The sequence below is a fragment of the Anarhichas minor genome, unplaced genomic scaffold (genome assembly GCF_050575085.1).
Source record: "Anarhichas minor isolate MPS153535 unplaced genomic scaffold, ASM5057508v1 ptg000027l, whole genome shotgun sequence".
NCBI lineage: Eukaryota > Metazoa > Chordata > Actinopteri > Perciformes > Anarhichadidae > Anarhichas > Anarhichas minor.
The window spans coordinates 22,264,010-22,284,105 of NW_027466473.1; the positions used below are offsets into that span (position 1 = coordinate 22,264,010).

Sequence of the window (20,096 nt, forward strand, 5' to 3'; positions counted from 1 at the left end):
ACAACTTAATCAGAACCAGTAGAGAGGTTGAGGGTGTTACGGTGCATCTTTTACATCATATAGCATATTTCATATTTTAGTTCATAATTAATATTTTGTAAACATATTTGTGATCTGAGATAACATGCACAATTTGATTTACTCCAAAATGTTCGACTCAAGTTTCAATTCTTTTAATTTCATTTCTTGGTGATGTAATGTGATTAAATCCACTTGTACAGTAGGAAAGATGCTAGTGCAACTAGAGGTAATAGCGCAACAGTTATGAATAACTCATTTAAGTAATGTTGTAGACAATCAGAGTCGACTTTCGAAAAGCACCGGAGGTTTTGAATGTTCTCTTCTTCTGATGAATGGACACTTTATGCTGTAGTGACAAAAGACAAATAAACAAACCATCATGTGGTTTTCAGAATACAGAAAATATATATATATAAAAAAGCTGCATTGTTTGAATATCTTTTCACTTCTGTTTTGTTGCTATTTTCTTGCCTGAACAACCAGCACCTGTTGTAGTTAAATTTTTTCCAGCCATGGTGAATGTCTGCTATGATATATTCAATGTTCATTTATTTATTTAACAGGGACAGTGCACATTAATCAGCATTTCAGTTTCCACCTCAATGTAAATGTGGCAGAGTTAGCTGGAGAGCTACTTTTGTCTGTAGTCTATATAAGTGTATTGTATACGAAGACTATGTATTGCTTAAGGAACCCACCTTTCTCTCTTATGCATCTGTTGAATAGTTTGAGGTAGAGGTCGTCCAAAACTCTCTGGCAGGAGGAAAGTAGCAAAGGCAGACACAACAGCCAGAGTCCCCATTACAATATAAGGCAGGTACTTAAAGTATACACCTGCACAAGGAGAAGAGAATATTTGGATGAAGGAAGTCCTTGGGCAGTGTTTTTTGCACACTGTAAATATTTACTGTATGTCAATGAATCAGTGTGTATAGCATCCAAACCAAAAATAGGTGAAATCAGATGGTTATCTGTTTGCAGCTACAGCAAATAATTTTCATTTTGTGTTGATTTTGTTGGTCCCTGTGGACAAAAGTGGTGGTGATTCCGAGCACCAGAGTCACTTTAAAAAAACTATTGTTTTACTGAGTCTGAACTGATGAGTTGCTGGTAAATCTGTATTGTTTCATCTTTGCATTTTGCACGGAAACCTACCCGGTGACACCGATGACAAGCATTAAGAATAACTATAGAGAAATAGTCAAGCTATAAAGGTCACCACCCATTCGCGCATATATGGACGATATGACAACACTGACCAATACTGCAGCTTGCACCAAGCGGCTACTTGGAAAGCTACAGGAGTGGGCCCGCATGAAAATCAATCCAACCAAGTCTCGAAGTATCTCTATTGTTAAGGGAATGCTTAAAGACAAGGTTCTGTATTGGCGATGACCCAATACCAACAGTATCTGAGCAGCCTGTCAAAAGCCTGGGCAGATGGTACAATGCAAGCCTCAAGGACAAAGAGCAGGTGCAACAACTAAGGCAAGAAATTATCAACAACCTGGAGAACATCAACAAGACCGCACTGCATGGAAAACTGAAGCTCTGGTGCCTACAATTTGGACTCCTCCCTCGGACAATGTGGCCACTCACTGTCTATGAGGTCCCGATAACAACTGTGGAGAAGATGGAGCGAACCATCACCTCGTACGTGAAAAAGTGGCTCGGTGTCCCACGATGTCTAACTAACCTCAGCCTCTATGGCAAAGGGGTCCTGGAACTACCTCTCACTAGTTTGACGGAAGAATACAAGTGTTCTAAAGGAGGGATTCCAGAGACAAGACTATCAGTAATGCTGCACTGCCCCTAGCAACTGGGCGGAAGTGGAAACCATCCAATGCTGTGCAGCAAGCAACATCAACCCTGAGGCACAAAGACATCGTGGGGCAAGTTCAGCAGGGAAGAGGAGGCCTCGGCCTGACGGCAAGTGAACCAACTTGGCGAAAGGCCACAACGTCAGAACAGAGAAAATTGGTAGTCGAGGAGGTGCGCCGACAGGAGGAGGTCGCAAGAAGTGCGAAGGCTGTCTCTCTCGTGAAACAGGGACAATGGATGCGGTGGGAAGGTGTGGAGAGGAGAAAGTTCAGCTGAAGGGAACTATGGGAAATGGAAGCAACAAAAATTAGCTTTATCATCAGAGCTATGTCACGGGAGTTCACGGGTAGGACCCAATAGCAAGACCACAGGAGACAGAGTCCGGTATAACAGTTTTTATTTAGCGGCGGAGACTACTGAGGCAGAAGACAATACGGACTGACAACCCAGGCCTGCAAGACCAGGGTTGATATGCTGCCGGGTAACGAGCCAGATTGTCCGCAGCTGTGCATCCATCAGGGCTGTGGCAATGGTAGGTGTTTGGAGGCAGGCCCGAGAAAACAACACCAAGCACATGGCATAACAAAACAAACAGGGAAATGACAGACACATGAGGAGAGGAGATTGGGGGGGAAACAGAGGTTAACACACAATGGGTCAGACAGAGATCCTGACAAGCTACTTATGACGTGCTTCCATCATCAAAGATATCTCCATCAGTGGTATGGCGAAGATCCAACCTGTGCCCTTTGCCCAACTCCAGCGACTTTCAAATACATCATGGTAAGCTGCAAGACCAGCCTCACGCAAGGCAGATATACCTGGCGGCACAACCAGGTCCTCAAAAGCCTGGCATCAGCGATTGACATCAAGCGGTGTGCGACCAACTCCTTGCCCCCGAGAGTAGCCAATCCCCTGAAGGCAACAGCATTTGTCCGAGAAGGACAAAAAGCCCCCAAACATCCTTTCACCAAACTAGACACTTAATCATGGCCCGCGACTGGAAAATGCTGGTAGACATCGGCCAGCAATTGATCTTTCCTCCAGAGATTGCTTCCACCAACCTCAGGCCAGACCTGGTACTCTGGTCCCCTTCACTGAAGACTGTGTACATCATAGAGCTCACAGTCCCATGGGAGAACGCGCTTGAAGAGGCCTATGAACGTAAGAAGCTACGCTATGCAGAGCTTGCAGCAGAAGCAAAGCAAAGCAAAACACTAAACTCTTTCCAGTGGAAGTGGGATGAAGAGGATTTGTGGCTTCTTCGATCATCAGACTGTTAAAAGAGCTGGGAAGCCACGGTCAGGCTCTGCGGCAGACCATCAAGGCAATCTCAGAGGCGGCTGAAAGAAGCAGCCAGTGGATTTGGATTAAGCGGAATGACCCATGCTGGGCTCCAAATATGTCAGCATAACCCACTTGAGAATCCCCACCTGTTAACCATTCAAGCATCTACCATTCTCAATGTTGTCAATTTCAAGACAGTTGGGCACAGCACAAAAGCTGAGGGCTGATCATCCTGCAGCTGGCCGCCCTTGGGGAGGGTGTATAGTGTTGAAAGGCTGAAACACTCAATGACACAAGGGAACATTACTGATGATGTGTTCTGGGCCCAACTGTCCCAAAATTCTACAACCTAAACCAAACCAAGATACACCCCACACAAGCTGAAAACCCCCCACTTGTCGATCGTCAACCACTCAAAACAAGGTTAATTTCCTTGAAGTGCTCACCACCTTGGCACAAAGGAGAGACAAACATCATGTCCTGTGTTTTTTGATTCTTTGTTGGTCCCTGTGGACAAAAGTGGTGGTGATTCCGAGCACCAGAGTCCCTTTAAAAAAACCTCTTATTTTACTGCAGCAGGGTCTCACAGTCTGGTCCGGTTTGTCCTGGTTCTGGTTCTCTAGTGACTCCCTTCCCTCCAGCAGTACCAATAGTATGACCTGGGTCTTGTTGGCTACCGGGGGGACCGGCAGAGCAGCAAGGTGACGCTCTGCTCCTGGCCGGATTTGGAGACGCTGCTGTTGCTGGGAGCAGAGCTCTCCTCCACCTGCTAGAGCTCTGACTGCAGGTCGAAGGCTGCAGCGAAGCCAAATTTGGTCGCTGCCGGAGCCCCAACTAGTCTGAACTGATGAGTTTCTGGTGAACCTGCATTGTTTCATCTTTGCATTTTGCACAAAAACCGACCCTGTGGCACCGATGACAAGCATCAAGAATAACTATAGAGAAATAGCCAATCTATAAAGGTCATGTAGAGGATTCAGTATTAATTTGAGACAGTTTCATAACCGGTTAAAAGTTCCTCACAGTAACTTCAAATGATAATTCAGGTTAAACAAATAAAATAATCACTGAGTAATTACGATAAGAGACCAGTTTACTCACTTAGCTGTAACAAAAATGGTGCAATGGAACTGCCCACTTTGGCAACAGCACTGCACGTCCCTGTCGCTGTGTTCCTGAGCGCTGTTGGGTAAAGCTCTGCTGTGTAGACAAACATCAGGGATGTACCGGCGGTAATGACAAATTTACCCAGCATCTCCAGAGCTACAGACAGTTCTGATAAACCTGAAAGGAAAGAAGAGTTTGTCTAAGAAAGTCCCTGAATGATCCACTCTGCAGCAGATTAAATGCATTTGTGTTAAAGACACTTTTTACCCAGCTGCCTTCACTTCATTCAACCATTTTCTCCGCTGCTTAGAAAACTCCAAAGCTTAACAATTCTTCAACCTCAGAAACAATCTTAAGAGGAACTCCTTCATTTTTACACATTAAACTCAGGTCACAGGTCTTGTGGAAAAACTACTGTGTATGAGTCTAGTAGCTCAAGAATACATTATTAGCTTCTACTAGCTTAACACAGCCAAGTGAACTGTCGGCAATGGCGTTGCGTTGTGTGTAATGTGTAGGGATGGGTATCGTTTGGGTTTTTTTCCGATACCGGTGCTAAAACGATACCGGTGCCTAAACGGTGCCTGAACCGATACTTTTTTCTTCAAATTGAACAATATATTAACTGTTTAAAGTATACTATAAATATAAATAAATACAAAACACACACACACTCTATACACACACTACAGCTTCAAACTTCAGCAATTATTTTGCAGAAATATGAGCATATTTGCCTTCTCTGGCAAAATACGACACCTCCTGACTTATTTAATTTAATTTTACCAGTTGGTGGCACTAATGCGCCAATTCATCGTTTGCCAACTGCCACTACACCTCAAAGAAGAAGAAGCTTTCGCGTGCCTGTGGATGTTGTGCTTGTTATGAGCGGCAGCGCTAAGTACCCGGATGTCGATGGAGGAAGTCAGTAGCCTGCCAGCCGTTTGACAGATCTCGGTCTCGTTTTTTTTTTTTTTTTTTTTTTATAAATCACGGCTGAAGCTTCGCCAGAATGATGGAGGGGTTTGTTTCTAAGCGCGCACGGCTCGTCCAGTTGTAATAATACTATGAGTGAGGAGCGGAGGACCGATGCTATCGTTACCTGCTGCCAGGACGAGTCATCAGAGTAGTGTAAAAAAAGTATTTCAATCGGCTCAGGCACCGAAAGGAAGCACCGAAATCTGCGTTGCATTTCGGTCCGGTAGATACCGGTGGTATAGGAACCGGTGCTATATTGGCACCGGTTTTCGGTACCCAACCCTAGTAATGTGGGCACCAGATTTTTAGAAGGAAGATAAATAAATGGAACAAAAAAAAAAAAAAGATATCTCTGGTTGTGCTGCATATGTATCTTCACTCTAAATGTTGTATTTCATTTTTAATTTTTAATTTATTTATTATACTATATTGATCCTGTTGAGGGGGAACTTTTTCTCTGCATTTGACCCATCCCTGTATATAGGGAGCAGTGGGCTGCCAATGACAGGTGCCCGGGGAGCTCAGGGACACTTCGACACATGACACATCCCAGTCAAGGATCGATCTTAACCCAGTGAGCCACAGTCGCCCCAAAATAGGAGTGCAATGCTGAATCTGTTGAATACTCGTTTAAGGGCTAAAAATATTTGCTTGGAAATAATACCGTGATGCACCACGTCATGTCACTGCTTACCTTCAGGCACCAGTTGAAGGAAGTACAGCGACACTCCTCCAATGAGCAAAATACAAAAGACAGACAGCCGTCGTGGAACGTATCGCAGCGCCAGCCAGCTGGAAGTGTATGCTGGTACCTCTACAGCTGCTGAGAGGAAGCAGCTGATGTAGGGGTTAGCATGCAGTTGGGATGTGTTCAGGGACAGGCCATAGTATCCAGTATTCAGAGTGAACCTGGAGAGACAGAGATACAGACAACAGAGAGCTTTCAATGGAAATCTGCATCGAAACAGCATTTGACACATACCATTCAGTAGCTCCAGTAGCAGACCAAGACCATTAGACTTAAAATTAACAAACAAAACAGAGAGAAAGAAAACTAAAGAAGCACAAAACCAAGTAATATCAGTGCTGTAAATGAGCAAATGTTAAAAAATACACTCACCACACCAGGCACAGAATGAGCATCATGTTTCTGATGTTTTTTGTCCTCAGCAGGCTGAAGACATTGTACTGTTCCTTAGGGTGTGTCTTTGTTGCATCAGCCTGCAAGATACAAAACCTCAGTCTCACCAGCAGTTTGGCATATCATTCCACCACTTTGGTCCAGGGATAAATATCTCAACAACTGCTGGAAAATTTGTCTTGAAATTTGGTACGTACATTGCTTCCTATGGGATGAATTGTACTAACAATGTGTCTCCTCAAGCACACACATTGTCCCCTGTGTCTGGTCCTACACGATTTAAGTCAGGGCAGACTTACATGTACGCTATAATCTTCAAAGATGACCGTTGGAGCCTCGACTTTGTTCATCTTAGCAGCCTTTCTCAATGTGGTCTCAGCCTCCTCCACTCTTCCCTGAGAGAGCAACCAACGAGGAGACTCTGGGATGAACCTGCCTCAGTATTCAACAGAGAAACAAAAAGGGTCAGGCTGGATCAGTGGGGCTTAAAATACGGATGATTACAAGTTAGGATATTTCTCTTGTAAAAAAGCCAAATTATTATTTTCATCTCCAGACAAGAGCAAAATCTTGACATTTATGGTGTAATATAAGGTACCGTGGTTCCATCACCCGCAGGGATAGTCGGTGGGGTCGGGTGCATTGTAAGCCGGCAAAGCCAAAGGCAGGCAAAAAGGCGGGTTTTCAGAAATTACAGCCATTTTTACACAGTACCCCACCTTTTCAGAGCCTCAACATGTATTGGACAAACATAATTGTGAAAACAAACATTATATTTAATACTTGGAGGAAGTATTTGAGCCTCTGAAAATGTGGGGGACTGTGTAAAAATGGTTGTAATTCCTAAACGGTTCACGTGATATTTCTGTTTTATCCATTAAATTATAGCTGAAAGTCTACACTTCAACCACATATTCACTGCTTCATTTCAAATCGTCGTGTGAAGTCGTGTAAAGATTTAAAATTAGAAAAATTGTGTCACAGTCCAAATACCTATGGCCCGGACTGTATATACAGTTGGGCTCACCTCTACACATAACACTGGATCTAGAACCAAGCTCCTGGAGAGGGGCTGGATTGTCTCTTTTTGGAGTCACCCAGGGTGAGAGGAGCCAGACGGACGTGGGGATACTCGCAGCTGGCCGAGTGCTGGTGATGTTGAAGAGGGTTGCCTCCATTCAAATGCAGGTCACTGAGGTTACATCTCTGACTGCTGTTTGGTGTATGAGCTCAGAGTATCCGTCCTTATTGGAGTCTCTGGGTGGCATCCTAGAGAGAGTTATTGTACGTTTGTGCTCGTCATGGACTGTCCATAACAAACACCATGTTCGATAAGAGGGTTATTCAGTATGAATTATACTTCATACTAGAACACCCTAGACCAAAGATCGACAATCGACTTTTTGGTCGCATCATCAAATGTGAGGCCATATATTTTGGACAATCAGGCAGAGATGTCAACTGATGGCGGGGTAGGCTACCGGATGGACCTGGTAAACCCAAATGTGTGGATGAGCTGAGCCAGAAGGTAAAGCTTTCAATTTACTAGTTGATCTATTACAACCTTTCAAGTGACCGAAAGACTAAAATTGCAGCTGAAATTAGTTTCCTCCATAGGGTGGTTGGGCTCAACTTCAGAGATAGCAAGAGGGGCTCAGACATTAGGAAGGATCTCAAAGAGCCGTTTTGCCTTCGCATCAATAAGAGCATTCGGGCATCTGATCAGGATACCATCAGGGCACTTGCCTTTTGAGGTTTTCTTGGAATGTCCAACTGGTATAAGACCATAAACACGCTGGAGGGATTATATATCCCATCTGGCCTGGGAACCCCTAAAGATCCCCAGGAAGAGCTGGAAAACGTTGCTGAGGTGAGGGGTATCTGGACTATCTTGCATAGCCATCTGCCAATGCCAACCAGCCCCGGATAAGAGGAAGTAAACAGATGGATGGATGGATAGATGGATGGTAAGTTAAACTTAACATGAACACATTTTCTCGTCATGAGTACAACCTACCACCAGAGCGGGATGTAGAGCAGGCCAGGCAGAGAGATAGCCAACATGAGAGATTTCCAGTCCTTTAAAAAGTAAGCAAAAAGAGGCAGCATCATGTAGCCAATGGCAAAACCCAGACACACACCCAGTGAGGAGAACAGGACCCGTACATGTCCAGTCAAGATCTCATTGCCTGAAAGAGAGAGAAATGCATGACAAAAGGGCGGGTAAATAAGTGAAGGTATTAGTAACAAGTGAAACAACTTGCACAGTACACACAATCCATGTATCAACATCACTGACTATAGAAGAGTATTATTTGTTGTTCTAAAGCACGAAATGTTCACATTACCCAGCACAAAAGCAGATACATAGTTGGAGATCTGTCCCAAACCATTCATGAAGTAGAGGATGATGAACACCATCCATGAAGGTGAAAAGATTTGAACAAAAGTAAAAATTGTCTGAACTGCCATGGTGGCGAAGAAAACAGGCTTTCTTCCAAACCTAGAATGAGAAATCAAACAACGTAATAAGAGCAGATTAAAAGATTTAGTTTAATTGTTTACAGTAAAAGTTGCTAAAGATTCCTTTTTTTTCAGTATACTGTGTTTTTCGTTTGGCAAAAGTCAAGCAAGGACATTTTCAGGAAGAATGAACATGTTTTATGAATATGGTGTGTATATAATTTCATTTTGAGATGGTGTTTTCAGTACCTGTCTGAGAGCTGTCCTGAGAAGAAGGATCCAACAAGAGTTGCCAGGAAGAACATTGTTGAGGTGAACGGCTGCTTCCACTGGTCTCGGCACACCAGGTCAAACTGGAGTATCCATGCATGAACAAAGAAAAATAAGCTAGATCCATTTGTAAATAAAAAAAATCAATCAAACATTTCCTTCTTAAGTAAACATACAGTGTATGTGTTCCATTCAGGTTTACTGATTTATTATAGTTCAGTTACTGAACTGTCGTGTAATATTCAGTATGACTCACCTCAGAGACGATGGTGGACTGGTAGATGTCTCTGCTGTAGCTCCACCCGTCCACACATCCCTCCTGCTCCAGGTCCGTGATGTTGACGTCCCTCCCAGGAATGAATCCCTGAGCAGAGAGATTTCTGACCACATCCAGCCTGAACCTGCTGCATCTGCTCAGCTGCTGTTTCCCATTCACCACCTCACAATCACAATGACACACACATCGTTAGTGTCATTAGTAACATTTCACATAAAACCCTGAACTGTAGCCGGACCACTTTATAAGACTTCTTAAACTTTATACAGCAGCTGCAGAAAAATACATCAACTTCAAAGCTACACATGTGATCATCAAAGTATTGTAATATAATAATAATTCTGGCAAAACAGTAATATCACTAAAAGCCTGAAATGACAAATATCTAAAATTCTTACTCTGATGAGCCCAAATCAGTGCAGAATGTTTGACGCTGATAATCTATATACATGTAAAAGAGAAAGATTTAATTTACATTTTTGTGCATGAAAATGTTCATCATTAACTATTGATCTATTAGATAATTAGCTTAAAAATAGCACAGCAAATACAAAATATGTGTTTTTAGCAATATTGTATAAAATACTTTGAAGTAAGGCTTTTCTTTTTCGGCCTGTCTCGCTTTTGGTATTGTTGAATACTTGGAACTTTAAGCAAAACTGCTACACTTACCCGAACCCTTTTTTTTTTTACAAGGAGCTGTGATCAAATGCAAAATTACCTCTATCGGGATGATTGCATTCAGCCAATCTTGGGTAAGGTTGACGTCAGGAACCAGGCAGTGGTGGTTGGGAGTGTCAGCAAAGAAGACAACAGACAAAGCACCGAATCCATTGGGCAAGATGCTAGCAGAGAGTAAGAAGAAGACAACCTGCTGGAAACGTCCCCACTGACCCAGAAAAGCTACGGAGTCATCATAATCCTTCATGGTCTCAGGATCCTAACCGTCCCGTCCACTGTGCACCGTAAAATAAGACAGTGGTTTGCCCTCCCCTCAACTGCTGTGCAAGCCACGCCTTGTAGGAAACGTCAAAAAACATGCATGCTAAAGCAAAACGTTTAACAGATTTCTCAAATAAGTCTTTGCACCAAGGACTGCCAGCCATAGCTGCCCGGGATACAAACATGGAGGCTATAAAGAGTAAACAAATCACCCGTATGCTTGCTGTTATAGAAACATATGTCCGTCCAAACAAATGCCAAAAGAAAAAGCTGCAGTGTCACAGCTCTCAAAGCCAAATTCCTATTCTGTTTTTTTATTGTCAGGTTAAACATTACAAAGAAAGTAAAACATTTAATGCTGTGTTGCAACAACTCATTGACCTGTCACACAAGTGTTTCGTGTGTGTTTTTAATTTCGCAATGAGGATAATAAACCTGAAGCCTGTCGGGGATCGAACTGCCGATCATTTGATTGAAGGACGACCCTACTCTACCACTGAGCCACAGTCACCACAAAACACACATGTAGGGGTTTTATTTAATTACTTGTTCTAAGTGCATCTGTCGATTTCTCCTAAATTCATCAAGTTAGCATTAGATAATGCCTCATTTGCATATCTAAACACAACATTTCAGAACATTTGTAATACAAAACATAATCCTCTTAATGTAAGTAATCAATTGGAGAAGTTTCATGGTGATATATATATATATATATATATATATTTTTTTTTTTAACCTATTCAGCTGACGTACCTTTAAAATGTATGTAATTTTACAAAACATATCTCTCGATTAGTTTTTCCTCAGACTTTGAGCCAACTTTATTCACTTCAGTAGCTCTTACATACACCAAACTTTGTAGTTTCATTCCTCTCTATATTCTGAAGGTTTTTACAAAGGGGTTTATTCATATATCATTTATTGACGGATTTACAACATTTTATCACTAAAAACATGGTCAAAATGTAGTTTTTATGGCTGTTGGCCGTATTTTCTGATTTATGGAGTGACATAAAGAGATACTCAAAATTTTCACATGTTTAATTAAGTAATGCTCATTTGCATATCTAAACATCAAATTTCAGAAATCTTGTCTTAGTGTAAGTAATCAACTAGTGAAGTTTCGTGGTGATATCTATGAGTTATACATTTTACCCTATAAACCTGTAGTGTTAGTTAATGCACTAGCTGGTCCGTGGATGTTGCCTTCCAAAAGAGCATCGCTAGCTGTTTAACTCATCTAACTTTCATCAAACTGTTCCTGTAAACAGATATCATCATTATAACTATAATGCTATTGTACCAATCATCAGTCTTTGTTATTAAAAATAAAGTGATTTAAAAGACTACATGGCACAAGTATGAATATTTACAACAATCGTCTGCACTAAATATGCTCTGCAGCAACGCAATTGTTATCATATTCACATGATACTGATGGTCACAGTTCTATAATGTGAAAATGTGTGTAATTTAACAAGAAAGTTAAACAGCACATAAACATAAAACATAGTTGGATATATTCTGATAACTTAATCAGAAGCAGTAGAGAGGTTGAGGGTGTCACGGTGCATCTTTTACATCATATAGCATATTTCATATTTTAGTTCATAATTAATATTTTGTAAACATATTTGTGATCTGAGATAACATGCACAATTTGATTTACTCCAAAATGTTTGACTCAAGGTTTAATTCTTTTAATTTAATTTCTTGGTGATGTAATGTGATTAAATCCACTTGTACAGTAGGAAAGATGCTAGTGCAACTAGAGGTAATAGCGCAACAGTTATGAATAACTCATTTAAGTAATGTTTTAGACAATCAGAGTCGACTTTCGAAAAGCACCGGAGGTTTTGAATGTTCTCTTCTTCTGATGAATGGGCACTTTATGCTGTAGTGACAAAAGACAAATAAACAAACCACCATGTGGTTTTCAGAATACAGAAAACAATATATATTAAAAAGCTGCAATGTTTGAATATCTTTTCACTTCTGTTCGTTTTTGTTGCCATTTTCTTGCCTGAACAACCAGCACCTGTTGTAGTTTAATTTTTTCCAGCCATGGGGAATGTCTGCTATGATATATTCAATGTTCATTCATTTATTTAACAGGGACAGTGCACATTAATCAGCATTTCAGTTTCCACCTCAATGTAAATGTGGCAGAGTTAGCTGGAGAGCTACTTTTGTCTGTAGTCTATATAAGTGTATTGTATACAAAGACTTAAGGAACCCACCTTTCTCTCTTATGCATCTGTTGAATAGTTTGAGGTAGAGGTCGTCCAAAACTCTCTGGCAGGAGGAGAGTAGCAAAGGCAGACACAACAGCCAGAGTCCCCATTACAATATAAGGCAGGTACTTAAAGTATACACCTGCACAAGGAGAAGAGAACATTTGGATGAAGGAAGTCTTTGGTCCTGTGTTTATATATATTTACTGTATGTGAATTAATCAGTGTGCATAGCATCCAAACTAAAAAATAGGTGAAATCAGATGCTTATCTGTTTGAAGCTACAACAAGGAACTTTCATTTTGTGTTGATGTTGTTGGTCCCTGTGGATAAAAGTGGTGGTGATTCCGACCACCAGAGTCCTTTTAGAAAAACTCTTATTTTACTGCAGCAGGGTCTCACAGTCTGCTCCGCTTAGTCCTGGTTCTGGTTCTCTAGTGACTCCCTTCCCTCCAGCAGTACGACCTGGGTCTTGTTGGCTACCGGGGGGGACCAGCGGAGCAGCAAGGTGACGCTCTGCTCCTGGCCAGATTTGGAGACGCTGCTGCCGGGAGCAGAGCTCTCCTCCACCTGCTAGAGCTCTGACTGCAGGTCGAAGGCTGCAGTGAAGCCAAATTTGGTCGCTGCCGGAGCCCCAACTGCAATCTGAACTGATGATTTTCTGATGAACCTGCATGGTTTCATCTGTGTATTTTGCACGGAAACTGACCCGGTGGCACCGATGACAAGCATTAAGAATAACTATAGAGAAATAGCCAATCTATGAAGGTCATGGAGAGGATTCAGTATTCATTTTCATAACCAGTTAAAAGTTCCTCACAGTAACTTCAAATGATAATTCAAGTCAAACAAATTAAATAATCACTGAGTAATTACAATAAGAGACAAGTTTACTCACTTAGCTGTAACAAAAATGGTGCAATGGAACTGCCCACTTTGGCAACAGCACTGCACGTCCCTGTCGCTGTGTTCCTGAGCGCTGTTGGGTAAAGCTCTGCTGTGTAGGCAAACATCAGGGATGTACCGGCGGTAATGACAAATTTACCCAGCATCTCCAGAGCTACAGACAGTTCTGATAAACCTGAAAGGAAAGAAGAGTTTGTCTAAGAAAGTCCCTGAATGATCCACTCTGCAGCAGATTAAATGCATTTGGGTTAAAGACACTTTTTACCCAGCTGCCTTCACTTCATTCAACCATTTTCTCCGCTGCTTAGAAAACTCCAAACCTTTCTTAACAATTCTTCAACCTCAGAAACAATTTTAAGAGGAACTCCTTCATTTTTACACATTAAACTCAGGTCACAGGTCTTGTGGAAAAACTACTGCGTATGAGTCTAGTAGCTCAAGAATACATTATTAGCTTCTACTCGCATAACACAGCCAAGTGAACTGTCGGCAATGGAGTTGCGTTGTGTGTAATGTGGGCACCAGATTTTGAGAAGGAAGATAAATGCATGCAACAAAAAGAAAAGATATCTCTGATTGTGCTGCATTTTTATCTTCAGTCTAAATGTTATAGGAGTGCAATGCTGAATCTGTTGAATACTGGTTTATTGGTTAAAAATATTTGCTTGGAAATATAATAATACCGTGATGCACCACGTCATGTCACTGCTTACTTTCAGGCACCAGTTGAAGGAAGTACAGCGACACTCCTCCAATGAGCAAAATACAAAAGACAGACAGCCGTCGTGGAACGTATCGCAGTGCCAGCCAGCTAGAAGTGTATGCTGGTACCTCTACAGCTGCTGAGAGGAAGCAGCTGATGTAGGGGTTAGCATGCAGTTGGGATGTGTTCAGGGACAGGCCATAGTATCCGGTACTCAGAGTGAACCTGGAGAGACAGATACAAACAGAGAGCTTTCAATGGAAATCTGCACAGAAACAGCATTTGACACATACCATACAGTAGCTCTAGTGGCAGACCAAGACCATTAGACTTAAAATTAACAAACAAAACAGAGATAAAGAAAACTAAAGAAGGACAAATATGAAGGCAAATCACTGTCAAAATCCGAGAGCGCAAATGAGATCCATGGGCACGCGAAAATCAAACAGCCGCGGGCGTATTTTACTTTGATGAGCGCTTTTGCATCACTCCGCGAGCAAAAGTCGCTCGCGAAGCTTAAACCCACTCTCTCGCGAGTCTTTTACCTGCTTGCTCGCGAGTAGTTTTTCTTTGTGACAGTAGGTGGGCGGACCCAGTCTCCATTGTATCTCTACATCTAATTGGTTACAATCCTCGTCTTGGGATAAACCGGATATCACTCTGACACAGACGCTGTATTTTTTTTCATCAGCCTCTACAGTCTGAAAAGTTTACAAAACCTGTCAGACAAATGTAGAACATCTTGAGATGTAGTGGAGTAGTGTTTAGTGGCGGATTGAAAACCACCTCTATCAGAACTAGCGTCTGCGTCAGAGTGATATCCAGTTTATCCCAAGACGAGGATTGTAACCAATTAGATGTAGAGATACAATGGCGACTGGGTCCGCCCACTTACTGTCAAAATGAAAAACTACTCGCGAGCGAGCAGGTTAAGTTTCGCGAGGGAGCAGGTTTAACCTTCGCGAGCGACTTTTGCTCACGTGAGAGTGAATTCTGCTCGCGTGTGAAAAGTGAAAAGTGCTCGTCAAAGTAAAATACGCGCGCTGCTGTTTGATTTTCGCGCGTGTATGGATCTCATTTGCGCTCTCGGATTTTGACAGTGATTTGCCTTCATAGACAAAACCAAGTAATATCAGTGCTGTAAATGAGCAAATGTTTAAAAAATACACTCACCACACCAGGCACAGAATGACCGTCAAGTTTCTGATGTTTTTTGTCCTCAGCAGGCTGAAGACATTGTACTGTTCCTTAGGGTGTGTCTTTGTCGCATCAGCCTGCAAGATACAAAACCTCAGTCTCAGCAGCAGTTTGGCATATCATTCCACCACTTTGGTCCAGGGATAAATATCTCAACAACTGCTGGAAAATTTGTCATGAAATTTGTTACGTCCATTGCTTTCTATGGGATGAATTGTACGAACAATGTGTCTCCTCAAGCACAAACAATGTCCCCTGTGTCTGGTCCTACACGATTTAAGTTAGGGCAGACTTACATGTACGCTGTAATCTTCAAAGATGACCGATGGAGCCTCGACTTTGTTCATCTTAGCAGCCTTTCTCAATGTGGTCTCAGCCTCCTCCACTCTTCCCTGAGAGAGCAACCAACGAGGAGACTCTGGGATGAACCTGCCTCAGTATTCAACAGAGAAACAAAAAGGGTCAGGCTGGATCAGTGGGGCTTAAAATATGAGTGATTACAAGTTAGGATATTTCTCTTGTAAAAAAGCCAAATTATTATTTTCATCTCATGACAAGAGCAAAAAATGACATTTATGGTGTAGTATAAGGTACTGTGGTTCCATCACCCGCAGGGATAGTCAGTGGGGTTGGGTGCATTGTATGCCGGACAGCAGGCACAAAGGTGGGAATTTAGGGTTGTTGACCCCTTGCATCACAGACTGGCTCTGGGGATGTGGAACATCTTTTTTTTAGCGGGGAAGGAATTAGAATTGGTGCATCAAGTTGAGCGATATACAGTCAGGGCCATAAGTATTTGGACTGTGACACAATTTTTCTAATTTTGCCTCTTGACACGACTCCAATGGTTTTGAAATGAAGCAGTCAATATGTGGTTGAAGTGTAGACTTTCAGCCTTAATTCAACAGATAAAAGACAAATATCACGTGAACCGTTTAGGAATTATGGCCATTTTTATACAGTCCCCCACATTTCTCAAAAGTAATTGGACAAACTACCATAATTGTGAATATAATCATTATTTTTAATACTTGGAAGTATTTTAGTTGACTCCTTTTCTGGAGTCGCCCAGGGTGAGAGGCACCATACGGACGTGGGGATACTGGCAGCTGGCTGAGTACTGGTGATGTTGAAGAGGGTTGCCTCTATGCGAATGCAGGTCACTGAGGTTAAATCTTTAACTGCTGTTTGGTGCATAAGCTCAGAGAATCCGCCCTTCTTGGAGTCCGTCCATAACAAACACCATGTTCGATCAGAGGGTGATTCATTAGTGTACTTCATACTAGGCCACCTAGGCCAAAGATCGATGATCGACTTTGTGGTCGTATCATCAAATGTGAGGCCATATATCTTGGACAATCGGGCAGAGATGTCAACTGATGGAGGGGTAGGCTGCCGGATGGACCTGGTAAACCCAAATGTGTGGATGAGCTAAGCCGGAAGGTAAAGCTTTCAATTTACTAGTTGATCTATTACAACCTTTCAAGTGACCGAAAGACTAAAATTGCAGCTGAAATTAGTTTCCTCCATAGGGTGGTTGGGCTCAACTTCAGAGATAGCAAGAGGGGCTCAGACATTAGGAAGGATCTCAAAGAGCCGTTTTGCCTTCGCATCAATAAGAGCATTCGGGCATCTGATCAGGATGCCATCAGGGCACTTGCCTTTGGAGGTTTTCTGGGAATGTCCAACTGGTAGAAGACCATAAACATGCTGGAGGGATTATATATCTCATCTGGCCTGGGAACCCCTGAAGATCCCCCAGGAAGAGCTGGAAAACGTTGCTGAGGTGAGGGGTATCTGGACTATCTTGCATAGCCATCTGCCAATGCCAACCAGCCACGCAAAAGGGGAAGTAAAAATGGAGACAGATGGATCGATGGATGGTATGGTAAACTTAACATGAACACATTTTCTCGTCATGAGTACAACCTACCACCAGAGCGGGATGTAGAGCAGGCCAGGCAGAGACAGAGCCAACAGGAGAGATTTCCAGTCCCTTAAAAAGTAAGCAAAAAGAGGCAGCATCATGTAGCCAATGGCATATCCCAGACACACACCCAGTGAGGAGAACAGGACCCGTACATGTCCAGTCAAGATCTCATTGCCTGAAAGAGAGAGAAATGCATGACAAAAGGACGGGTAAATAAGTGAAGTTATTAGTAACAAGTGAAACAACCTGCACAGTACACACAATGCATGTATCAACATCACTGACTATAGAAGAGCATTATTTGTTGTTCTAAAGCACGAAATCTTCACATTACCCAGCACAAAAGCAGATATATAGTTGGAGATCTGTCCCAAACCACTCATGAAGAGGAGGATGACGAACACCATCCATGAAGGTGAAAAGATTTGAACAAAAGTAAAAATTGTCTGAACTGCCATGGTGGCGAAGAAAACCGGCTTTCTTCCAAACCTAGAATGAGAAATCAAACAACGTAATAAGAGCAGATTAAAAGATTTTGTTTAATTGTTTACAGTACAGGTTGCTAAAGATTCCTTTTTTCATTTTTGTATGCTGTGTTTTGCGTTTGGCAAAAGTTAAGCAAGGACATTTTCAGGAAGAATGAACATGTTTTATGAAGATGGTGTGTATATAATTTCATTATGAGATGGTGTTTTCAGTACCTGTCTGAGAGCTGTCCTGAGAAGAAGGATCCAACAAGAGTTGCCAAGAAGAACATTGTTGAGGTGAACGGCTGCTTCCACTGGTCTCGGCACACCAGGTCAAACTGGAGTATCCATGCATGAACAAAGAAAAATAAGCTAGATCCATTTGTTAACAGAAAAATCAATCAAACATTTCCTTCTTAAGTAAACATACAGTGTATGTGTTCCATTCAGGTTTAATCATTTTCTATAGTTCAGTTACTGAACTGTCGTGTAATATTCAGTATGACTCACCTCAGAGACGATGGTGGACTGGTAGATGTCTCTGCTGTAGCTCCACCCGTCCACACATCCCTCCTGCTCCAGGTCCGTGATGTTGACGTCCCTCCCAGGAATGAATCCCTGAGCAGAGAGATTTCTGACCACATCCAGCCTGAACCTGCTGCATCTGCTCAGCTGCTGTTTCCCATTCACCACCTCACAGTCACAATGACACACACATCGTTAGTGTCATTAGTAACATTTCACATAAAACCCTGAACTGTAGCCGGACCACTTTATAAGACTTCTTAAACTTTATACAGCAGCTGCAGAAAAATACATCAACTTTAAAGCTACACATGTGATCATCAAAGTATTGTAATATAATAATAATTCTGGCAAAACAACAGTAATATCACTAAAAGCTTGAACTCACAAATATCTAAAGTTCTCACGCTGGTGAGCCCAAATCAGTGAAGAATGTTTGACGCTGATAATCTATACATGTAAAAAAGAAAGATCTAATTTACATTTTTGCGCATGAAAAGGTTCATCATCAACTATTGCTGTTAGATAATTGCTATTAGATAATCAGCCTAAAAATATCACAGCAAATACAAAATATGTGTTTTTAGCAATATTGTATAAAATACTTTGAAGTAAGACTTTTCTTTTTCGGCCTGTCTCGCTTTTGGAATTGTTGAATCTGTGTAACTTAACGCAAAACTGCTACACTTACCCTAACCCTTTTTTTTTTACAAGGAGCTGTGATCAAAAACAAAATTACCTCTATCGGGATGATTGCATTAAGCCAATCTTGGGTCAGGTTGATGTCAGGAACCAGGCAGTGGTGGCTGGGAGTGTCAGCAAAGAAGACAACAGAGAAAGCACCGTATCCATTGGGCAAGATGCTGGCAGAGAGTAAGAAGAAGACAACCTGCTGGAAACGTCCCCACTGACCCAGAAAAGCTACGGAGTCATCATAATCCTTCATGGTCTCAGAATCCTAACCGTCCCCTCCACTGTGCACCGTAAAATAAGAGAGTGGTTTGCCCTCCCCTCAACTGCCGCACAAGCTACGCCTTGTAGGAAACGTCAAAAAACATGCATGCTAAAGCAAAACGTTTAACAGATTTCTCAAATAAGTCTTTGCACCAAGGACTGCCAGCCATAGCTGCCCGGGATACAAACATGGAGGCTATAAAGAGTAAACAAATCACCCGTATGCTTGTTGTTATAGAAACATATGTCCGTCCAAACAAATGCCAAAAGAAAAAGCTGCAGTGTCACAGTTCTCAAAGCCAAATTCCAATTCTGTTTTTTTATTGTCAGGTTAAACATTACAAAGACTGTGTTGCAAAAACTTATTGACCTGTCACACAAGTGGGTGTGTGAGTGATTGTTTCGTGTGTGTTTTTAATTTCGCAATCAGGATAATAAAACTATGGAAGCCCATTTCCGCCACTATGAGGAAAAAATAAAGGTCCTGTTATCTCGAAATTTCGACATACTATCTCGAAATTTCGACTTACTATCTTATAATTTCGACTTACTATCTCGAAATTTCGACTTACTATCTCATAATTTTGACTAACTGACAGGCGTAGCAGATCAGAGAAGCCATGGTCTATAGTGGAGACAGTGAACCAGGTGAAGTAAATATAAGGTTTGAGTTAATGACAACTACGTTCGTCACTGTAGCTACAATACAATTCTCCAGTTCTGAGGTCTTTGCACTGGCTTCCTGTCCAACAAAGAATTGACTTTAAAATCCTGCTGTTGGTTTATAAAGCACTGAATGGTTTAGGGCCAAAATACATCTCTGATCTGCTGCTACCTTATGAACCATCCCGACCCCTTAGGTCGTCTGGG

At 42.0% G+C, this 20,096-nt stretch overlaps 2 protein-coding genes across 2 annotated transcripts; both read right to left on the reverse strand.

Moving 5' to 3' along the window:
- Nucleotides 1-297: 297 nt before the first annotated feature.
- Nucleotides 298-10,293, reverse strand: LOC142960320 (organic cation/carnitine transporter 2-like). Its single transcript, XM_076102123.1, has 11 exons — nucleotides 10,087-10,293; nucleotides 9,345-9,527; nucleotides 9,068-9,171; nucleotides 8,704-8,858; nucleotides 8,373-8,544; nucleotides 6,655-6,787; nucleotides 6,335-6,435; nucleotides 5,909-6,123; nucleotides 4,231-4,413; nucleotides 720-855; nucleotides 298-367 (listed from the first exon to the last, which is right to left on the reverse strand). The coding sequence occupies exons 1-11, from the start codon at nucleotides 10,291-10,293 to the stop codon at nucleotides 298-300; spliced, it is 1,659 nt and encodes a 552-aa protein (XP_075958238.1).
- A 1,829-nt stretch (nucleotides 10,294-12,122) lies between these two features.
- Nucleotides 12,123-19,218, reverse strand: LOC142960311 (organic cation/carnitine transporter 2-like). Its single transcript, XM_076102113.1, has 11 exons — nucleotides 19,012-19,218; nucleotides 18,258-18,440; nucleotides 17,982-18,085; nucleotides 17,615-17,769; nucleotides 17,284-17,455; nucleotides 15,647-15,779; nucleotides 15,327-15,427; nucleotides 14,164-14,378; nucleotides 13,443-13,625; nucleotides 12,551-12,686; nucleotides 12,123-12,204 (listed from the first exon to the last, which is right to left on the reverse strand). The coding sequence occupies exons 1-11, from the start codon at nucleotides 19,216-19,218 to the stop codon at nucleotides 12,135-12,137; spliced, it is 1,659 nt and encodes a 552-aa protein (XP_075958228.1). The 3' UTR covers nucleotides 12,123-12,134.
- Between the last annotated feature and the right edge of the window lie 878 nt (nucleotides 19,219-20,096).